The 23,272-nt window shown below is 47.1% G+C and overlaps 2 protein-coding genes across 2 annotated transcripts in view; one reads left to right on the forward strand and one right to left on the reverse strand.

The window, feature by feature from the left end:
• LOC134028510 (apoptosis-associated speck-like protein containing a CARD) overlaps positions 1 to 23,272 on the reverse strand; it is a 386,877-nt gene that overhangs the window by 356,618 nt on the left and 6,987 nt on the right. The window lies entirely within an intron of this gene.
• On the forward strand, positions 3,133 to 5,187 carry LOC134027993 (beta-galactoside-binding lectin-like). Its single transcript, XM_062471287.1, has 5 exons — positions 3,133 to 3,253; positions 4,114 to 4,145; positions 4,251 to 4,330; positions 4,514 to 4,685; positions 4,828 to 5,187. The coding sequence occupies exons 2-5, from the start codon at positions 4,143 to 4,145 to the stop codon at positions 4,966 to 4,968; spliced, it is 396 nt and encodes a 131-aa protein (XP_062327271.1). The 5' UTR covers positions 3,133 to 3,253; positions 4,114 to 4,142; the 3' UTR covers positions 4,969 to 5,187.

Genomic DNA, 23,272 nt, shown 5'->3' on the forward strand with positions numbered 1-23,272 from the left:
AATCTAGACATGCCTACTATTACTTCCCAGGAAGATGCGTGTGTGAGTGTTTGTGGGTGTCTGTACATGCCCAGCAATTTCATGGTTCCATGGAATGGGCAGGGTTTTTTTTATACCATTTCCTTGGTATCAGCGAATCTTGACTTTCTTTCATTCTACGGTTTATACTTGATTTGACTTGATTTATACCACAGAAATGTTGATTGTCACAACCCGAGGAGCAGATACTGGTCAGGAAGGATAGGGCACCAGTGTTTCTCTACAATGTCATTGTAATTTCATGCTAACCAAAATCGATAATAGAGTAGAGTTTTGTTTTTTTGCTGTCCTAATCCCCTATACATTGTGTATCTTGTTAAACAAGTAGTTGTAGTCTTTTAATAATCACACAGACACACACACGTTTTTCTTTGAAGTTGTTGCAGCCTTCTATAAATTCTACATACTACTGGACTGATCTTTTTGGTGAAATAAAACCATTTTTTTTAATTGCCTGGAAGTGGCTTTTAACTATTTATCGCTCTCCAAAAACAAGTTTGGATAGATAATGTACTACAGGTGAGACTCACACAACTAAACACCTACAGGTGTTGCTCTCTCAGAGCTAGACATCTATGAAGATACTTACAGATAAACTTATCTTTCTTGGTCTTGATTACAACAAATCTTTGCAAAGGTGTTATTTTGCTTGTCCAGACAATAGAAATGTACTCCTGAGATAGACAGTTTGATAAGCTGAATAAATACGCTGCACGTTGGAAAGAGAAAGAGAGTTCAGTCAAGACACTCTCGCATTAGATTTGAGCATTTATTGATAACCATGACATGGAAATAGGTTTGACTTTGGCGGAGTGGATGATCTAAGGGAAGCGCTCCCTGCCTCCTCGATGGGACACATACATACATGACATATGATGCAGGGAGCAAAAAGATATAATCCCACTGATGGATAGAACATACAGACAGCAAGGGGGAGAAGGGGATTGTGGAGGGCGGCAGCAGCACTGATCATACAGCAACCGGGGGTGAGTGTGTGCGTATCTGCGCGGCCTTTTAATGTCGCCTTATTGGACAGTGCCTATTGGGCTTGAGCAGGCTAACAAAGGTGTAGTTAATAAGCGAATGACGCGCGGTGCCTGAGTGCCATGCCTGAACTAGCTCTCCGATAGAGGGCATGCCATGAATGACCCATACCACATTTGTTGCCGATATGTCAAAATTTTTAAAACAAATGACAACATACGTCACATTTCAAAATAAGGAACAGGCGGTTGTCCGATCCTGGCAGGATTGGTATCCATGGATTTGCCATGACCCAATGAATCCATGGAAACCAACATATTTGTCAGACACAGCTGTCAAAAGTTATAAGCAAAACTACTCATTTTTACACTCAAATAATAAGTCAAACTAAACTACCAGCGATGAGGATGATGATTGTGTGTGAGCATGTGACCTGCAAAAACTCATTTTGTAGTTTCCATGAGAAATATAAAATTGGAACAAAATGTGGCAGCTACCCAACACTACAAGTTAAATGCTTTTAAACTATTGGATAGCCTCGCTAGCGCTTCAGGACTCATGATCCTTATTTTGATCAAAACCAGTCCTATAAAGCAATAAACCACGAGATGGTGTGATCTTTAACACCCCCGTTCAGCCATCCCGATTCCATGGAATCAGAAAGTTCTTTTCTGAAACCCATTGTTTTGGTTTGGCTTTTGTTCTGTGGCATGTACTTGATTTCCACAGAAGTCTTGAATGTCACAAAATCGAGGGCAGGGATCGGCAACCTTAGGCACGCGTGCCAACTGGCACGCTGAGGGGAAATCAACGGCACGCCAAGCACATGCAGATTAATATTATATTTATTACAAAATTATAATGATTTGTTTAGTTTGAGAAATGTTTGAGTCCTGGTTGTATTTGCATGACAAATTACCTATTAATCCTTAATCATAATCAAGTTAAAAAAAAACAGTTAGTTGTCACGGTGACGTTGACGTCACATGTCAGCAATTGTGCAGTTGGCGCTCACCACAGTGCTGAACTTTCTGGCGAGGTTGAGAAATGGCGACGCAAAAGAAGGCAACAGTTGATGTTAGGTCATTTCAGCCCACTTGGAGAGAAGAATATGGTTTTATTGATCAAAAAGATTGTGCCGTATGCACTTGAACATGAAAATGTTGTGTGCCGTACATCCAGCGTTAAGTGCCACTTTGAAACGAACGTGACAAATCATATCAAGATCAGGCAGAAAGGGCAGAGGCCATCTGATGCGCTGTGTCCAATTATGAAAAGCAAACCAACACTACAAGTTTTGGTTAGACCTAAAAATAATGCCACTGAAGCAAGCAACCAAATTGCTCACTGCATTGTATGTGTTATGTAACAGTTTGAATCTACTGAACTATTAAATTGTGATATAATTAAACGTAACCGTTAATGTTGATATGGCACAGTTGACTGCAAAGATTTTTTGTTAATAGCGAATCCTATCAAAAAGGTTGCCGACCCCTGATCTAGGGTATACTCAACTTTTACTGCTCATACAAGTTGGTATCATCAGTCTGTTACATGTCACAGTTTCAGACCTGATCTTGTTCATTGTCACAGTCCAGCTTATGTAAATGATGAACAGGATTACCACTCCCTGCATGTGTGTGTGTATCACATACGGACCAATACAAATGTCTCTAAATGACACCAGGAAGAGGATGCATTTTTCCAGTGGACACCGGAGCACGTGTGTGTTTGTGTGCTGCACGAATGTGTGTGGACCAATAAAGATTTATTCTCTTTATAATCGCAAATAGAGTTTTGGTTTCCCCCCTCCTCTATAAATTGTTTCTTGTAGCCTACAATAGCGGAACACATTCTCACACACACATTCTTTGCTTTTAAGTTGCTGTAGCCTTCTATTATGGAAGAGTGTTGCATTCACAAAACAAATTACACACCTTATCTGGTAATTAAGTGAAAATATCTAACAATAATAATTTGACTGATTCATACATTTAGAACGCTTGACATGGCAAAGCATTGTAACCTTTTTTGAAAACTTCCTTGAAAATGTATGACTCATGTAAAAGGAGTCTGTATCAAAAGATTCTCATGAAGGTCATTGTTCAGGTTAGGACATGACTGACCGCCCCTCCTCCATCCTGGTGTGTATATATAACTGAGATCTCTCTCTACTCCTCACATCAACACCCAGCATCTCCTCCATCTCAGAAGAAGACTTCATCCACAGGTGAGTTCTATGACTAGGGTTGACATGTGGACATGTTTTAGTTTGAACTCTTTGCCAACACAACCACACACACACACAGATAGACATCAGCTGATTTTGTCTTTAGAGGTGACATGGTATACAACATGATTCCATACAATTTTTATTCATTCAATTGTTGTTTTATTATTTGATCAATATCGTGTTGGGACTTGTTTTGAGGAGTTTGTAAAAATGTATATCACAGTAGAAAGAGCTCATTCATCACCATAAAAACTGTTCCTGTAAAAAAATCATACAATAATACAATGGCAAACGCACTATGCACTTTGTTGCCCTGTACATTATAGTTATTAGCTTAGCTTCGTTTTGCTCCTAGATTCAAACCTAGCCCCAGTAAATTGTAGAGCTAACTAACTACCAGACTTCTGCCTTGCATTTTACAAAATTATTTATTGATTAAAGAGTTTCTTGATTCAAGAACTTAATGCAAATATTACTTTTCATTATGGTCGATTATTACCTTGATCCGTCTTGCTGTATAATGAGGATTGATCATGTTATATGCAAGTGACACTAAATATTCAGTACAATATGTGCTATTGCATTAAATGTGCCTTCTGGGCATAAGAGTGACCGAGGTGAATTGTCTAGAAATAAACAACTTTTCTTAATGTAACGCAAAAGTAACTTAACGCCAATTACTCTCTACGGCTAGTAACTAAGTAACGTAAATAGTTACTTTACAAGAAATGTAACTAATAACTGTAATTAGTTACTCTAAAAAGTAACGTTAGCCAACTCTGTTCCTGCCACAGTAAATTCCTTGTCTATGTGAACTTTCATGGCGAATAAAACTCATTCTGATTCTGACACCACAGGTTCAAGGCACCTCAACATCAGTGAAATCATGGTAAGGGTTTTTTATTCATACACATGATACTTAGAATCCAGTGGTGAACACAATATGTCTAGAAATTAAAATACCCTTCCTCATGTACCACATTGCTGTTTCCAGGAGTTGGATCTAAAGAATCTGAATCTGGCTATTGGACAACAACTGACAGTGGAAGGGAAGATTCCTGCTAATTGTACTAGGTAAGATTTGATAAGAGGTAAGATAAACATAACCTGTACGAGTCAACAAAATTAACTTTTACTTGTACCACATTCTAAAACAGCCTACCTGCATGTTCGTTTTTGTGTAAAACCCATCCTATTGAGCGTACATCTTGACTGAGTTGTACATCTGATTTCAAACCCCATCTTCTGTGCTTTCAGGTTTGAAATAGACCTGGGTAGTGATTCTCAGAATTTTGCGCTGCACTTTAACCCCCGTTGGGATGATCCTGGTGAAGGTACCATAATTGTGATCAACTCAAAGACTAAGGGGAACTGGGACTCAAATGAAGATAAGGTTGAAAACACCCTGCAGAGGGACTCCACTGTCAAGGTAAGATCTTGTAGTTTGATGGATGGAAATGCATACAAGCTTTTGTTTGAAACAGGAAGCCATTCAAAAAGTTGTTGTTTAATGGCATTCTGAAAACTCCAGTGACTTTATGGGGGCACTAATACCGTAAAACCCTCCACAGATTGTCATACAGCTGAAAGACAAGAATAATTTCATGATACAACTGCCCAATAAGTCAATCAGGTTCCCCAACCATAAGGGCATGAATATCGACTACTTCAGGATCCATGGTGACTTCCTGATGAAGTCCTTCCAGATGTGACAGAAGAACCCACATGCTGGTTCTGCTCTGGAAGACACAGTAGTGTTGATGCAGTAAAGAAGAATCTGAATGCAGAATTAAAAGTGGATCATTTATTGTTCCTACAGTATAACATTTATCAAAATGTCTCTCTGGCTATTGGCTATTTTCATGTTTTGATTGGTAAAGAAAAAGCATGAGCTGTAAATTCAAGAGTTAATAAAAAACTAATTCTTAGAACTTGTCACTTGAAAGATTATTTCATTACAAGCCACAGGATTCCAGAGTGTTGCAATGTTGAAACAATAAACACCAGTACGTCATTTCACAGTACGGTTTTATCAGAGCTGTCATAAGCCTTTTATGGGGCCCCCTTACAATGTTGTGGCCCCTACAGCCTCAGGGCCACCAATACTATTGATTATTGTCAATGCTTGATCATTCACACACCTACTATAAATATAACACAGCCATTATGAATGAGCTGCAGCTGTGTTGCTTTCATAACACCAATGTCAACCTGGCATATGTATCACTGTTCTAAGGTATTTAACTGAACAAATATTACTAGAGTGGTCTAGTGTTAAGTTACACCTTTAAATGTAAGGGATAATGCCCAACGAGGTGTTCAGTATCATAAAATAATGAACGATGCAGAGGTGTGAATCGTCCGCCGCATAGCAGAGGCCAGAAAAGGCCTCTTGTCCTGAAAACAAACTATGAGCAGGCTATGCTGTTCTCATTACGAAGGCACAGTCAGCCCCACCTCCCTGGGTGCTGTTCCAGCGTTTCTACACTAGGGGTCAGTGTCGTGCCATTCACACTTTCCACCACACACGTGCACACACGCGCACACAAGCAGCAAAATCACAGGGAAATCCAGGTGAATAGACATTGGATACTTACACATCACATGACATAGACTGCATTACTATAAGGTCAAGACAGACCATTCCTTGACTCCTCCACCAAAATACCTTTAGAACAATTAAGGCACTTCTAATCTTTGATTTTCGGCTCTACTTCCTAAAAGCACCTAGCACTCCCCACCTATACTGAAAAGTGTGTCACTTTGGATAAAAGCGACCACTAAATGAATACATTTAAACGTGACTGTAGAATGTAGTGGAAGGATTATCAGGCTGGTGTAAAGTGTGTCCTCTCTGATAGGCTGCCCTGCTCTCATTTGGCAGGTCTAATCTGACAGGATCAGACACCGTCAGGTCCATTATCTCCCAATAAGAGCTTGTTAAGTAATTAACAGCACAGCAGTGGAAGGGGGAGGTGTGTGATTGGACGGTGATGAAGATGGTCAGGTCAGGTACCAATACATGTCTAGAAAGTATCATCAGTGAAAGTTCATCTAGAAACCTTAGTCTGCGCTCCGTCTTGCTCCTAGAGGCAGACCTGACTCCCGGACCGGTAAGTAAGTTGTACAGCTATACGCTAACTAGTAGTAGACTAGCTGTGCGGGAATCGCAGGATCTAACCAGTCGAAGGGCGTACAAAAATACAGGGTGTTCACAGCCTGGAAACATAGCTAGCTACATGGGAATAACCTGGCCTTTGTTTGTTGCGTTTCTGCAGCTGTCTTGTTGTTTTAGGTAGCTAGCAGTCGTTATCTCCCAGAAGTTAATAACCTTGTCGAGCTAACTAAACTGATGTTCTACTGTTAGTGTAGGTAATCGCGCGCAGGTTAGTGACGTTAGTGACTGTGGCTAGCTAGCTAGCTAGTTAAACTTAAATTATGCCTAAAACTACGCCTTGCCAAAGGCAAGCACACCCAATAATTCATATGTATTCAATGTATTCATTTAGCAGGCAGTTTTATTGATGCACAAGGGGGATTTTAAGCTACGATCTCTAAATCTGCATGGAAACTATACTGTTCATCTGTCACAACTTTTACGGCAACATCCGTATTGTCGTTTTTTTTAGTGCTGTTCTTAAGAGTTTCTTTTACAACAGTAGTTTATTTCTGTTGCTTCTATCAACATTGTTTACTGCACAGTTAATCATCACTAATCCTCTTCCTCTCTCAGCTTTTCCCCTGGATATGGGATTTATCCTGCTCCGTTTCTCTATCTGTCAAGGATCTCTGTGTGTGTGTGTGTCTGTTTGCGTGTGTGTGTGTGTGTGTGTGTGTGTGTGTGTGTGTGTGTGTGTCGTCATATTCTAGTGGTCACTGTAGAGTTTCTGTGCGGGTCTCTCCTAAAAGAGACACGTGTCTCAGGTGCTGAACTGAGGGTCTAGGTTGGTTATAGGTGTTGATCTGTGAAGTCCCTTGTGACATTGCTTGCAAAAAGGGCTACAAATAAAATAGTATTTGATTCTCTGCCACTGAATGAACTGTATTTGACCTTGTTATCCCTGGTTTAGACACCTCAGACACCTAGCTACACTGTAGGTGTGTCACCTGTCCATCACCAGATATTTTAGGATTTGAATCTTGGCAGGAAGATTAAACTGTAGTATTTGGTATTAGTTATGCAGTTGATGGGAATTCTCTATGGGGAGTATGCCCCTGCACTGCATGAGGAGGAGCTGGGTTGAGTATCACTGTAACATGAGGAGGAGCTGGGTTGAGTATCACTGTAACATGAGGAGGAGCTGGGTTGAGTATCACTGTAACATGACGAGGAGCTGGGTTGAGTATCACTGTAACATGACAAGGAGCTGGGTTGAGTATCACTGTAACATGACGAGGAGCTGGGTTGAGTATCACTGTAACATGAGGAGGAGCTGGGTTGAGTATCACTGTAACATGACGAGGAGCTGCGTTGAGTATCACTGTAACATGAGGAGGAGCTGGGTTGAGTATCACTGTAACATGACGAGGAGCTGGGTTGAGTATCACTGTAACATGAGGAGGAGCTGGGTTGAGTATCACTGTAACATGAGGAGGAGCTGGGTTGAATATCACTGTAACATGAGGAGGAGCTGGGTTGAGTATCACTGTAACATGACGAGGAGCTGGGTTGAGTATCACTGTAACATGACGAGGAGCTGGGTTGAGTATCACTGTAACATGAGGAGGAGCTGGGTTGAGTATCACTGTAACATGAGGAGGAGCTTGGTTGAGTATCACTGTAACATGACGAGGAGCTGGGTTGAGTATCACTGTAACATGACGAGGAGCTGGGTTGAGTATCACTGTAACATGACGAGGAGCTGGGTTGAGTATCACTGTAACATGAGGAGGAGCTTGGTTGAGTATCACTGTAACATGAGGAGGAGCTGGGTTGAGTATCACTGTAACATGACGAGGAGCTGGGTTGAATATCACTGTAACATGAGGAGGAGCTGGGTTGAGTATCACTGTAACATGACGAGGAGCTGGGTTGAGTATCACTGTAACATGACGAGGAGCTGGGTTGAGTATCACTGTAACATGAGGAGGAGCTGGGTTGAGTATCACTGTAACATGACGAGGAGCTGGGTTGAGTATCACTGTAACATGAGGAGGAGCTGGGTTGAGTATCACTGTAACATGACGAGGAGCTGGGTTGAGTATCACTGTAACATGACGAGGAGCTGGGTTGAGTATCACTGTAACATGAGGAGGAGCTGGGTTGAGTATCACTGTAACATGAGGAGGAGCTGGGTTGAGTATCACTGTAACATGAGGAGGAGCTGGGTTGAGTATCACTGTAACATGACGAGGAGCTGGGTTGAGTATCACTGTAACATGAGGAGGAGCTGGGTTGAGTATCACTGTAACATGAGGAGGAGCTGGGTTGAGTATCACTGTAACATGACGAGGAGCTGGGTTGAGTATCACTGTAACATGACGAGGAGCTGGGTTGAGTATCACTGTAACATGACGAGGAGCTGGGTTGAGTATCACTGTAACATGACGAGGAGCTGGGTTGAATATCACTGTAACATGACGAGGAGCTGGGTTGAGTATCACTGTAACATGACGAGGAGCTGGGTTGAGTATCACTGTAACATGACGAGGAGCTGGGTTGAGTATCACTGTAACATGAGGAGGAGCTGGGTTGAGTATCACTGTAACATGAGGAATGAGCCCTGACATCAAAAGGAAGTTAAATGTGAAACACATTTAATACCTCTTCAAACAAACGACATTGTTTACAATGAAAATATGTTACAAAGGTTTGAATCCTACCTACTCTTCATTTATTAAAGGTTAGAGTGAGAGAAAGAGGGAAGAGAGCGAGAGAAACATAGGAAAAGAGAGAGACTGCGAGAGACAAGAAAGTACTGTTAAATCTCCTTCATTCTCTCCAGCTAAGTCAATGGCACATTAGCGGTAAGGACAGGGCTGCCTACAGAGTCTCTGCTCTCGTCAGGTAAATTACCTTTGGCCTCGGGCTTTAGAAAGTGCACTAACTTTTTTTATTCTCCAGTTCACCTTCATTACTCTGTTGTACTTAACAGGTAAGGACGTTCAGGCGGGCTATTACAAACCACAGAGAACACATGGACACATGCAATATAATCAGTCATGGAGGGAGGGAGAGAGGAGAGAGGGAGTGGTGAGAGGAGAGAGAGAGGGAGAGAGATGGAAAGAGAGGGAGGGAACGAGGGAACGAGAATTGAACTGAGAGAAGAGGAGGAGGGAGGTGTGTAGGGAGAGAGAAGGGGAGGGAGGGGTAAAGAGAGAAAGGTTAGAGAGGGTAATGCAGTACTCTACATCCATACACCTGCCTCATTCATTTCCTATCTTTTACTGTGTTAATGGCGTCTGACTTAGTCCTTTATGAGCAGTTTGCTGGAGGGTGTTGACATCGCCTCGACCTGGTCGTGAAGCTGGACGGATATAGAAACACGCATGGCTTCCTGTCCAGGTTTAATCACCTCACTTAATCACATTTAAGCATATTACAAGCGCCAGTACGTATGAAAATATATGTTTTACCTATTGGTTCCGCAATAGATTTGAATGGAACCTGCAGCCCTGCATTTTGACCACTAGATGGGGCTGTGACTCATCAGAATCATGTGACATGATAGGAGGACAGTGTGGAGTGGGATGAAGTGTTGTGTCTTTTCTCTGCCGGCCAACTAAAGTCCTGTCTTATCAATGGTGTGTCAGTGTGTGGTTGTTGAGATGAGTATCTATAGAGTAACTGCGTAGCAGAGGCCTTGTTAAATGAAGTGGGCATGGCCTTGATAACAGTGCTTATATTTGACTCATGTCTTTGATTAGCCCAGACACCAGGGAAACCAGGTCCACCCCCTCCATCTTAGGGGGTGTCACACTGAATATCGTTGTGTAGTATAGCACAGGTGATGTAGCTTGGGGTGTTATTTAAGCACACACACTGATGTATGTGCACGCATGCATGATGATGATGATATATTTTATTGATCCCTCAGAGGGAAATTTGTATGTGCCGGCCAGGGTTAGGACCCAGTGTGTCCAGGGTTTCAGCCCAGGGATGATTGTCTATTTTAGCTCAAAGGGAGTGCTGGCCACTCCAAGGGGTTCTTCATCAGGCTAGATGCAGCAGAGAGTTGGGGAGGGGTGAGGAGAGGTGTGGAAGGGTGGGGAGGGATGGAGAGGTGGGGGTGAGGAGAGGTGGGGAGGGGTGAGGAGAGGGATGGAAGGGTGGGGGTGAGGAGAGGGATGGAGAGGTGGGGAGGGGTGAGGAGAGGTGGGGGTGAGGAGAGGTGGGGAGGGGTGAGGAGAGGGATGGAGAGGTGGGGAGGGGTGAGGAGAGGTGGGGAGAGGTGGGGAGGGGTGAGGAGAGGTGGGGAGAGGTGGGGAGGGGTGAGGAGAGGTGGGGAGAGGTGGGGAGGGGTGAGGATGGGTGAGGAGAGGGATGGATAGTGTAATGAAAAGACCATGGTGTTGCTGGATGGGAGGGGGTTGACTCCAATAAAGTACCTTCCATTCTTTCCTTTTTCTCTTATGTCTGTCAGTCTGACACTCTCTCTCTCTCGTTACTATTATTAACATTCTCATGATCAACATTATTAGGATAAATATCATAATGATTACTGATGGAGAACCAGGTGGAGGTGAACGATTTGATTGCTCTGTGGGGCCGCCACTGGCCCGAGGCAGGGGGAGCAGGCCTGGACTGCTAATTGAGGTCTAACGTCCAGCTGTGTCACCGAGCGCCCTCACAGAACGCGCTCCAAACTGCCTCGTCTTCAGGCTAGAATAATGAGGCCTGCCCTGGCTGATGAGCTATGAGCTGCTTTGAACTCTGACGAGGAGCAGAGCTGCTGGAATCAGCAGAAGCTGGTGAGGAACTCTGCTGCAACACCAGTCTCTCCCTCTCACCACCTCTCTCTCTCTCTCTCTCTCTCTCTCTCTCTCTCTCTCTCTCTCTCTCTCTCTCTCTCTCTCTCTCTCTCTCTCTCTCTCTGACGCTCTCTCTCTCTGACGCTCTATAAAAACCCTGTTTTGCTGCTCAAACACCTGGTTTAATGCCAGGAGAGTGGAGAAGAGGACTGAGTGATTTACAGAAGCTGAGCGATCAAAGTGCTGCACGGCGGAGGAGAGAGGTGTCAAGATGGAAGCCACTTAAACAGCCCTGCAAGACGAGGACCCGTGGGGTGACCGGAGGGGCGGAGCCTCCCCTCACCTGTCTTAACGAGCTCGTTTTATGAGACGGCTTCTGGAGATACGCACCTCTGTTCTGTCCCCCCCCACCCCCCTCTCTCTCTCTCTCTCTGTCTGTGTGTCTCTCTTATGGTCCTGCTTTCTTGGAATCTCCCTCCTCGCTTCACAGAAACTCGTCTCTTTTTTTATTCTCTCTGTGCTGCTCTCTCTCATAATCTCTCTCTCTCTTCAACTCTCTAACTCTCTTTCATTTTCTTTGACCCTCCCTCCAGAACACAACAGAATAAGGCTGTACGTGAGAGTGCGTCTGGTAGGATTGTATTTCTGGCTCATCCTTCCACTGAGCTGCAGTCGAGGGATGAGGGATGAGGGGATGGAGGGATGAGGGGATGGTAGGTGTGGGCTGGAGGGATGGGATTGAGGGGGGAATAGGATGGATAGAGTGGATGGATGGATGGATGGATGGAGGGCTGATGGATGGATGGATGGGAGGGAGGGGTGGTGGAGGAATGAGATGAAGACATAAACAGAGATGATTGCTTAGCCAATGCTCACCAGATGGAACGTGTGATTTATGTTCTAGATGTTTCACTGAGGGTCTGGCCCACATCCTGGCACCACTTTCAAAACTTTGCTCATATGGAGATGGACTGTGTGCAGGAGATAATGACAGTATTTCTTTGTCCCGAACTCACCTAGTTTCTGCTATTTGTTTATGAGATGGCTGTGTTATCGGACTGGCGAGTGGTCGCTAGGCAGATTACTGACCTCAACACTGGCATCAACACCCAGGCTTGCTGATTGGTCTCTGATGAATTTACCAGAAACCCTCATTTGGTTGAGTGGGTAATGGGCCCAGTTGGCCATCGCAGACAACAGGAAGTGTTTTGTCCAAGCGGAGCCGAACCGCCTTGATTGTCTAGAAATCAATTTCAGCTCCCTGTAATTAGAGCAAATAACTCAGGAGAGGCTAATTAGACAAATACTTTGTGAATGTGAGACACACACACACATTCATACACACACACCCGATGAGACCAGACCACTGAACTTGTACATCCTGGTAGGTAGACGGCCAGGGCGAGGCAGAGGCGAGTAGGGCAGGGCAGGGCAGAGGCGAGCAGGGCAGGGCAGAGGCGAGCAGGGCAGGGCAGAGGCAGAGGCGAGTAGGGCAGGGCAGGGCAGAGGCGAGCAGGGCAGGGCAGGGCAGAGGCGAGCAGGGCAGGGCAGAGGCGAGCAGGGCAGGGCAGGGCAGAGGCGAGTAGGGCAAAGGCAGAGGCGAGTAGGGCGAGGCAGAGGCGAGTAGGGCAGGGCAGAGGCAGAGGCGAGTAAGGCAGAGGCGAGCAGGGCAGAGGTAGAGGCAGAATCAGGGCGAGGCAGAAGCAGAGGCGAGCAGGGCGAGGCGTCTGAGGGATGGATGCCCTCGTGGTTGTGACGGGGCTCGCTGGACGACAGCTGTGATCAGCGAGCAGCTCCGGGTGAAACCTCCAGTGGTGTGAAGGTTCCCTGGACCAGACCCCCGGACCTCTCTCCTTCAGTCTCCCTCCTCTCCCCTCCCAGACCCCTGGACCTCTCTCCTTCAGTCTCCCTCCTCTCCCCTCCCAGACCCCCGGACCTCTCTCCTTCAGTCTCCCTTATACTCCTCTCCCCTCCCAGACCCCCGGACCTCTCTCCTTCAGTCTCCCTTATACTCCTCTCCCCTCCCAGACCCCCGGACCTCTCTCCTTCAGTCTCCCTTATACTCCTCTTCCCTCCCAGACCCCTGGACCTCTCTCCTTCAGTCTCCCTTATACTCCTCTCCCTCCTTCTCCATCTCCCCTTCCTCCTCCTCCGACCCCCACAGCTCTCTCTGGCTCTAATTGAAAGCGGTTATGTAGCGGGGGAGCTGTGGAACCCAGAGAGGGGGAGACAGGCTGCCTGCCTGGCAGAGCACAGCCCCCCTTTTAGGATTCATTTCCTCCACACCTGGCCTGGGGAAATGAATGGGTGTTAAATCCAACTCTCTGTTCTCTCTCTCTCTCTCTGTCTCTCTGTCTCTCTCTCTCTCTCTCTCTCTCATATTCATCTCTCTCTCTCTCTCTCTCTCTCTCTCTCTCTCTCTCTCTCTCTCTCTCTCTCTCTCTCTCTCTCTCTCTCTCTCTCTCTCTCTCTCTCTCTCTCTCTCTCTCTCTCTCTCTCTCTCTCTCTCATATTCATCTCTCTATTCAAGGTATTTATCTCTCTCTATCCTATTCGTCTATCTAAGTATCCCTCTCTCTCTTTCTCTCTTCCATTCCATTCAAGCACTCTCTGTATTTTTATCTTCCTGATTTCCTTTTCACTCTTTCCCTGTCCCTCTCCTTCCCTCTCTCTTTCTTTCTCTCTCGATTCCATTTCCTGGCCTGTGTTTCAGTGACGTTCTAATGGCTGCTGTGAGTGTTCCCAGCCAGCTGTTAGAAAGTGACGCAGTCAGCAGGATCCTCCCTCCCTCCCCCCACCTCTCCCTCCCCCCCCCCACCTCTCCCTCCCCCCACCTCCCACCGTCTCTCTCCCTTCCACCTTCTCACCCCTCCTTCCTTCCTTCCTTCACCTCTCATCCTGTGCTCTCCTCTTCTCCTCTGTCATCCTCACCAATGAATCACCCACCTCAGTCTGTTCCTGCTGAGAAATGTTCTTAGAAGAAAACTCCTGGTATTGTCTGGAAGTATAATCCCAGAATAGGAAGATGTTCTTAATGATCAATCAAGCCGTTTGTTCCACCCATCCTACTGAAACCATCCACATGAGAATGAGCAATGGAACGATGCTTCTGTGCAGTCTTTAGAGAACAATCGCTGTGTACATCCTTTTCTTAACGATGAAACTTCTCTTAGAAACTTTATTCTTCTCATTAAAAAAAATACATCAGCACCCCCTTCGTCTAACTAATTCTGCTTTGTACGTACAGCAGCAACCATGTTTCATTAAATTGGATAAAAACGTAAAAAACTTTCTTGCCAGATCAATAATAACTTCCCTTCTGTTGACACTTGGGTTGAAAAAACTCACAGCTTTTTTCTTGTTCTCCCTTGTCAATTTAATTGCCCCACACCCGATCCCTTGCTCAAGTTTCAAGTTTATACATCATTTATAACAAAACAAGGACAGATACATTGTACAGTCCTGCAGAATGTACCTGTACGAAGAATACTGAAACATTCAGTGAATAATTCTCTGACGACTGAGAATGAACGTTGGGTGGGAGGATGGAGGAAGTGGCGGTTGGGTGGGAGGATGGAGGAAGTGGCGGTTGGGTGGGAGGATGGAGGAAGTGGTGGTTGGGTGGGAGGATGGAGGAAGTGGCGGTTGGGTGGGAGGTTGGAGGAAGTGGCGGTTGGGTGGGAGGATGGAGGAAGTGGCGGTTGGGTGCGAGGTTGGAGGAAGTGGCGGTTGGGTGCGAGGTTGGAGGAAGTGGCGGTTGGGTGGGATGCTGTTTGACGGAGTGCAGATGGACGTGACGTACGCGCTCCACAACAGCGACGCCATTAGGAGCACTACCCTCTTTATGTACCAGAAAATGACAATGTACGTTTTGAAACCTGGTCCTTCTGAAATTCAGTTGGCTTGTGGTGTTACCCGTCACTGCACAGGTGAACGAGCCTCACACTGACCTACCGAGGAAACAGGTCGCAGCTTCCACTCTTTCTGTCCCTCTGCTGTCGCCATGGCGAAGCTGAAGGAGGGAAGGAACACCAGGGAACATTATTGGATGCATAAATCACTTCCTGGTTGCAGGGTGTGTTGTTTCACGGCTAATGGATCTCTTCCTTCACTCCGTAAATCACGACTCACCGCGGATGCCTTCACAGGGGAGGTTGGGAGGGAGGGAGGAAAGAAGGGATGGAGGGAGGGATGGAGGGAGGGATGGAGGGAGGGATGGAGGAAAGGAGGGATGGAGGGAGGGAGGGAGGGAGGAAAGGAGGGATGGAGGGAGGGAGGGAGGGAGGAAAGAAGGGATGGAGGGAGGGAGGAAGGAAAGAAGGGATGGAGGGAGGGAGGAAAGGCCTCCTCTTTTTTTTTCTCTCATTTCGTCTGCTTTGCTCAATCCCACTCCTACCGGAGGGCTTCTGGGTTCACAGAACAGCAGCTCAGACACTGCATGGCTGCCCTCTCTGAACTGTACAGTAATGGAGCACTGTCTCAGCCCGGTGAGGGCGGCATTACTCCCAAACTGCTGGAGGAGTCAACCAGAGTTCAGCCCTGGCCTGGCAGACAGGCTTTCTGCTTCCTGTCGGCAGAGTCCGAACTCCACATGACTCCCTGGACAAACGCCACACTCGAACGTCCCAGGTTCATTTTTCTTGTGAAACTGGATGGAACTGATAGTCGGGAATGACTCTGAAATGACTCCCTCTGATTTAAACTCCCATTGCAATGACTCCCCCCTTAAATGATTCCCTCTAGAATGATGGCCTTCTGAAATAGCTCACTCTCTAATGACACCCTCTAAACTGACTCGATCTGAAATAACTCCCTTGAAACTGACTAGATCTGAAATGACTCGATCTGAAATGACTCCCTCTAAAATGATTCACTCTGAAATAACTCCCTCTGTAATGACTCGCTCCATTGGTCATTAAAGCTCTTTGTCACAGTCTTATTATCATCGCATAATGACAGTGGGTTATTTTCCCCTCGTCCAGCCTGGGCAGATGTTGTCAAAACATTTCTTCTATTTTCTTCTAATGGTCTCCACACTCTCATGGATTCTTATTTAACCCTCGTGCTGCCTTCGGGTCACATGACCCAAAGGTTCATAACGAACCATCGTTGTGTTTACCCAATTTTACCCAATACAAAAACAAATACAAATTATTTTCTTTTAACCATTCCAATGTGGGGGGTCTGAGACAGCCCGACAGTTAAAAGAAAATGCTTCACTTTGTTTTTGTATGAGGTAAATTTGTCACAATACGACGGTGGGTCACAATGACTGATGGGTCAGAATGACCCGAAGATAACACAAGGGTTAATCAAGCGACTGTCGTGAGCCTGTCATCATGGCAGTGTCTTTGCTGTGGGAAATGAAGCAATAGGTCATGATTCAATCAGACTTGACGGCTTTAACCCTGGCCTCTACTGGGGACATTCCTTCTATCCACTCATCCTCTCTTTCTCTCCTCTTTTTCTCTCTCGCTCTCTCTTCTCGCTCCCTCTACAGGTCACGATTGTTTGACGAATCCCTCTTTCTCTCTCTCCCTCTCCCTCTCTCTCTCTCTCTCTCTCTCTCTCTCTCTTTCTCTCTACTCTCTCTATTCCATTCATCTCTCTATTTAAGTTCAAGGTCATGGTTGTTTATGACGTCTTTTCCTCTCTCTCTCTTCTCTCCTCTCTCTCTCTCCTCTGTCTCACCACACCTGGCTCTCCAAGCCTCGCCCGCCCCACTGACGCCATCACCGAACGCACCAAGCTGGAAAAGACTCATTACGAAGGCGAGACAGTTACTGAACTTTGACCTTTATTCCCTCTACTGACACAGAGCTGTCAATCTCCTCTCCTCCGCTCCTTCCTCTTCCTGGCGTTCTGGTCACCTCCACCCTCCACCCTCCACCTCCACCCTCCACCTCCACCCTCCACCCTCCACCTCCACCCTCCACCCTCCACCTCCACCCTCCACCTCCACCCTCCACCTCCACCCTCCACCTCCATCCTCCACCCTCCACCCGACTCCCTCTACAGGTCACGGCTGTTTATGACAACAACCGTCTCCCTCTCTCTCTACTCTCTCTATTCTATTGTTTATGACAAATCTCTCTGTCTCTGTCTCTGTCTCTCTCTCTCTGTCTCTCCCCCCTCCTCTCTTCATTCCTGCCCTCCTGCCTCTCCCAAACACGGAGCTGTGCAGCTTTGTAATGACCACAAAGAGAGGGGCCAGAGGTGCCGGTTGGCCTCCGTCTTGGCAGACGAGCATGCGGACATTAATGATGTATGAACGGAGCTACCTGCAGCTCCGGGCAGAGACGGCATGATGGAAGGTAATTAGCGTTTAGCAAGAGGCTTCAGCAGCCGTGTGCGTGCCCCTGACCTTCCCTTGACTGATCTATCTTTCTCTCTCGTTCTGTTTCTCTCTCTCTCAGTTCTCTCTCTCCCCCCTCTCTTTCTCTCTCTCTCTCTAGGCTGTCAGTCATGTCTGTAGAGATGACGTCCTCTTCCGTTTTGCTAATGAGAGGCCAGGTTAGCGCTGGCATCCCAAGGCAGGCAGACCTCCTGACAAAGTCCAGGAACTGAATCACTTATTTTATCTTGAGAGGAAATGACATAACGAGGAAAGGGTTGCCATTTCTTTGTTCAGTTTTTTTTTGGTTGTCATCTCTGATTGGACAGTGTGAGAGGTGCGGTGTCCCTCTCAAGACTTTTCAAATTAATATTTAAAAAGCAAATGAAAGTTCAGAGCAAGCAGGTCAGACGGGAACCTCTCCTCGCGGTGGTTTTTGATGAGCAAGGTCCTCATGGATTCTCCGAACACAGACAACCTCGTGGAGGATGACTGTCAACCCCTTTGACACGAAGCCCACGGCCTGATTAAGACAGAGAGACGCTGAGGGAAGCTTCGTCAAGTCGCTGCTGAGAATCGACTCATTAAGGTAGAAAAGGAAGAAGGTTTCAGAATAGAGAAATGCCTTCGCTCATGTCAAGGCCTGTCAGGCCTCCGGAGGAGGCCTCAACACCAACAAGATACCAGCTTAGAATTTCTTCTTCTTTTGTTTCCCCTCCGTGGTTAAGGTCTTTCTCCCTGCCTCCCTCCATCCCCATGTAAGATCATTAAGACATTCCTCTAGTTCTTATAACTTTGAAATTACCATACTTTAATACAAACATGGCCTTGAGCTAATGTAACTGGGTTCACAAACTTTTTCCTTAGATATTAAAACCACGGACGAACAAAGAATTCATGTGTAGGTGTTCTGAAATGGAATCAAATGTATCATTTATTTTTACACTCAGACCTAAACTGTGAAAAACAACCTTCAATCTTGACCCTTTCTCATCCTCGCAACAAATACAACGAGGGGTGAAATCGCTGAAACCTCAAGTCTGAGACGAGCAAGTGAAACGTCCAATCCTCATCAAGGCAGAGGTCATGTGTCTCCCAGCCCACACATGAGCTGCTGGGGAGCCGGGGACTCAGTCTCTCTGAGAGGGCAGATCCCACTTCCAGATACATGCAGAAACTATCTCAATGTCTTTCTCTCTCTCTCTCTCTGTCTCTGTCTCTGTCTCTCTATCTCTCCTCTTTGTCTCTCTCTCCTCTCTATCTCTCTCTCCTCTGTTTCTTTCTCTCTCTCCTGTTTCTCTCTCGAAATAATCAGAGTTCCTAACCCAAACCTCTGGTTATCATTTAATATTCATGGAACAAAGGTACGCTGATTATCATTCTGTTTTAAGAGCTCCATCCTGCTGTGTTTGTATAGAGCTCTGATTAGTTATTAATGCACACGACCACCCGCATGAAAACGCCAATCTGGAGATGTTGGGTTTTTGACCTGCACAGAAGTGTGTCTGTGTGAGATGAAGGGTGGGGGGGTGCTGGTGGTGGTGGTGGGGGGGGGTGGTGCTGGAGAAGAAGGGAGGCCGTTTTAGCCTCAAGTGTTTTCATGATGGTAGGATTAACCCCGTAGCTGTGGGCTCGTTCCTCTCCGTGTTTGTGGAGCGGCCCGCCACACGTTACCCGGGGAACCATGAGGAGGGCCGATGTGAAACGCAAATAGATGTTGAGGAGAGGACGGTAATGAAAACAGTTGCCGTGGACGATTAATTCCGCCGGCTGTTGGTTTCCGTGGTAACCCCCTGGCGTCTGTGTGTGGTCTCTAAGAGGCGTCGTTGTTGTTCTCTGGCGCTTGTGTGAAGGCAGGGGATTTTTTTTCTGTGTTTGAAGACTCTCCATCTCTCTCTCTTCCTATCCCTGTCCTCCCCCCTCTCTCTCCATCTCTCTCTCTCCCCTTCTCTCTCTCTATCCTCCATCTCTCCTCTGCTCTCTCTCCCCCCCTCTCTCTCCCCTTCTCCTCCATCTCTCTCTCTCTCTCTCTGTCTCTGTCTCTGTCTCTGTCTCTGTCTGTGTCTCCACATCCTCTGTCTGTTGCTGTATTGTTCTGGGGAGGTGACGGACAGCAGGAGAACTTCCCCTCAGCAGAGCCCTGTGGGCTGGGCTCCATCACGGCCGGCCGGGCTGAGAGGTGATCCTCGTTCCAGCTGTGTGACGGGAGCTGTAGCTGCCCCCTCCTCTGCCCCCTCACACACATCCATAGGTCTGCCCCCTCCTCTGCCCCCTCCTCTGCCCCCTCCTCTGACCCCTCCTCTGACCCCTCCTCTGACCCCTCCTCTGCCCCCTCACACACATCCATAGGTCTGCCCCCTCCTCTGCCCCCTCCTCTGACCCCTCCTCTGACCCCTCCTCTGCCCCCTCACACACATCCAGAGGTCTGCCCCCTCCTCTGACCCCTCCTCTGCCCCCTCACACACATCCATAGGTCTGCCCCCTCCTCTGCCCCCTCCTCTGCCCCCTGCTCTGCCCCCTCCTCTGCCCCCTCCTCTGACCCCTCCTCTGCCCCCTCACACACATCCATAGGTCTGCCCCCTCCTCTGCCCCCTCCTCTGCCCCCTGCTCTGCCCCCTCCTCTGACCCCTCCTCTGCCCCCTCACACACATCCATAGGTCTGCCCCCTCCTCTGCCCCCTGCTCTGCCCCCTCCTCTGACCCCTCCTCTGACCCCTCCTCTGCCCCCTCCTCTAACCCCTCTTCTGCCCCCTCCTCTGACCCCTCACACACATCCAGAGGTCTGCCCCCTCCTCTGCCCCCTCACACACATCCAGAGGTCTGCCCCCCAACTGTGGGCGGAGCTCTACAGAAACGACATTTAAAGTTTATGTTGTCAAACTTTCTCACCCGGAGTTGGAATCCACTACTTTGTGTTTGTCCTCGGATCAGCGGGAGGAAGTTGTATTTGTTCCCATTCTGGGGACGGGGACGGACAGGGGTGAATGGAAAATGGAGTCCGACACCCATCTTAGCCGTTAATTAACGTCTCCCGTACAAAAGGCCGTGTAAACTCTCTTCCTCCGGTCCGGTTCTCCCTGCTTCTGCGGCAGAGCAGAAAGATGCTATTGTCACGCCGGTAATTTGATTTATTGCAGAGAGAAGGTGTGTACAATGAGATTATCTGTCCCTCATGCTCCGAATTCATCAGGAGTTGCTCTTTATCAAGGCCTTTTGTGCTCTGCTGTATTTTTGCCCTCACTCCGGCGGCTATTTTGTTCTTTAATTCACGAGCACAAAGAACATGATAACGGGCAGACAAGGCCTGACATTTCAGGGCTTTCTGTACGTGAGGGTGATTAAATCAAGCCTTTTCATATTTCAGGATAAAAAAGACAAACTGACCAATTTTCCACTTCCCTGAGATGTTTCCTTGTCTTAAGTGTGGGCCCATTTGGTGAAATTTAGTTTGGGTCCAAAGGTGAACAGAAAAGTTGGAGACGGCATCGGGGGGGCGTCTGGCTGTTTGACCTTTTACAGAGCATCTCTGTTTGCCCCTTTTTGACAAGTCATTCTCACTTTGGAGCTTAGAGGCCTTTTAAAGTCGTAATTTTCCCCGTCGTAGGAATATTAATCACACTGACCTGGTAGTGCCTGCTGACCTGTGTCTAGCTGGGCAGTGTGGAAGAAATGGGATTTCCTGTGTGCTTATGTTAATCGCAATCAGCTATTACCTTATCGTCAGTTCACGTATTCTCTTATTATCCATCTTCCTCTTGTAACCTGCTGTGTTCCGATGACAGTCACAGGTCTGTGATGTAGGATCCGCCTGCCTAGAATAACAAACACCTATTGGCTGTGTGTTATCTCCAGTTCTCCCTGTCCTCTGGCCTTCAGCGCAGAGACACACATGACTGACAACTGTGGTGTTGTGCATCAGAGGTGTGGTTTGCTCTCCCAATCTGCAGATTGCGGGTTGCTAATGTTTATAAATCCAGAACTGAACTGATCCTTGTCACTCCGTTAATAAAGTGATGGACTAAAACCCTTCCATCATCAGTAGCCCTCTGCAAGGTCATGTTGAGTTGATAAACAAGATAATCAGCATGATCGATATGGTCCCAACTGCTCCATTCCTCTACATTCTGTTTTGTGTATATTTATGTAGCTTTCATACGGTGTGTGTGTGTTGTGGTGTGTGCATGTGTTGTGTGCATCTGCGTGTGTGTTTGTATGTGTGTGTGCATATAACATTGTCTGCGTTACCTAATCTGGAATCATCATCTTTGGAGCTTTGCAGTAAAGGTCAGTGCATCTGTAAAGCCACACACCACACACACACCACACACACACCATTTCCCCTTTCCCTGCTATGGGAGTACTATATGTTTTGAGAAAATACATTTCGTGGTTTCAGGAGGAGAGAGGGTGACACCTTATTACCACAAACCCCTGGAGGCTCCCTGAAGACCTGCCTCTCTCTCTCACTTGCTCATTTCAACGTGTTTACTACCTCTCCCTCCCCTGGAGCCTTCAGAAGCTGCCATGCATGAGCGCTGCTGTTAGCTCTGGGGAGAAGTTATTTGCCGCAAACTGGCGGTCTGACCCTCTGACCAGGAACTGGAGTGTCAAGTGAGTCTCACCTGAGTCTCACCTGAGTCTCACCTGAGTCTCACCTGAGTCTCACCTGAGTCTCACCTGAGTCTCACCTGAGTCTCACCTGAGTCTCACCTGAGTCTCATTTAGTCATTTAGCAGACGCTCTTATCCAGAGCGGCAGTCTCACCTGAGTCTCACCTGAGTCTCACCTGAGTCTCACCTGAGTCTCACCTGAGTCTCACCTGAGTCTCACCTGAGTCTCACCTGAGTCTCACCTGAGTCTCACCTGAGTCTCACCTGAGTCTCACCTGAGTCTCACCTGAGTCACACAGGATCTTTTGAAAATCTAAGGAGACACAGACAGAGCTGTAGATAGATACATAGATGTGTGTGTGGTAGAGAGAAAGAGAGATTTACAGCAAGAGATGCAGTATTCTGGATAGACAGACAGACAGACAGACAGACAGATTGATCTTGATCAATCGATAGATGATTTAAACCCAGAGGGGAACAGAGACAGACTTCTTCAACACTTGTTGTTTGAGCTTCTGTGCTCTGCCATCCCTCCAGTCATCCAGCTCTAAGACCCTGCAGCTCTGTGTCTCTCTCTCCACGCCACCACACTGTTCTGCCTCAAATAACCCAGGATAAGTGCCCTCCTGGTGGGCTGCGGAGCAGGGGGAGGCCTTGCTGCACCATGGCACGTCCGCGGTCTGGAGGTCGACGTTTTCAGTGAATATAAAGGTGGTCCAATCCAATGCTGTTATTACGCTTGTTTCAAACCCGGCAATTTACTCAAATTTCTCTAACTGCTGCCTTGCGAAGCCTCCCCCCTCCCCCCCTTACAGCTTCTGTTTCCTGTCCCCCCCCCCTCACAGCTTCTGTTTCCTGTCCCCCTCATAGCTTCTGTGTTGTTGTTGTTTTGTCACCAAACACTGGATGTGTGTTAGTGTGTACTGTACCACACTGTACTGTACCACAAAGGCATTTTCCTCCAAGCTAGCACGTTCTGTACAGTAATGTGGATGCTAGGCTTCATGGTTGACCTTGTAAAAGGAACAAAAGAAGATGGCGAGGATTTTGGAGCATTTGAGGTACCAGAGAGTGCGTCTCCATCCGTTTACCCCTCCTCACAAGCCTTCGGATGTGGCTATCAGGACCCATGACTGATCCAGGGGCCCCTTCCCCTGTGCCC

Source organism: Osmerus eperlanus, chromosome 10, assembly GCF_963692335.1.
Source record: "Osmerus eperlanus chromosome 10, fOsmEpe2.1, whole genome shotgun sequence".
Lineage (NCBI taxonomy): Eukaryota > Metazoa > Chordata > Actinopteri > Osmeriformes > Osmeridae > Osmerus > Osmerus eperlanus.

Excerpts from the sequence above, each read along its gene's own strand:
- LOC134027993 (XM_062471287.1), top strand. Across the intron at positions 4,331-4,513 it reads ATTCCTGCTAATTGTACTAG|GTTTGAAATAGACCTGGGTA; the intron begins GTAAGATTTGAT and ends CTGTGCTTTCAG. Across the intron at positions 4,686-4,827 it reads AGAGGGACTCCACTGTCAAG|ATTGTCATACAGCTGAAAGA; the intron begins GTAAGATCTTGT and ends AACCCTCCACAG.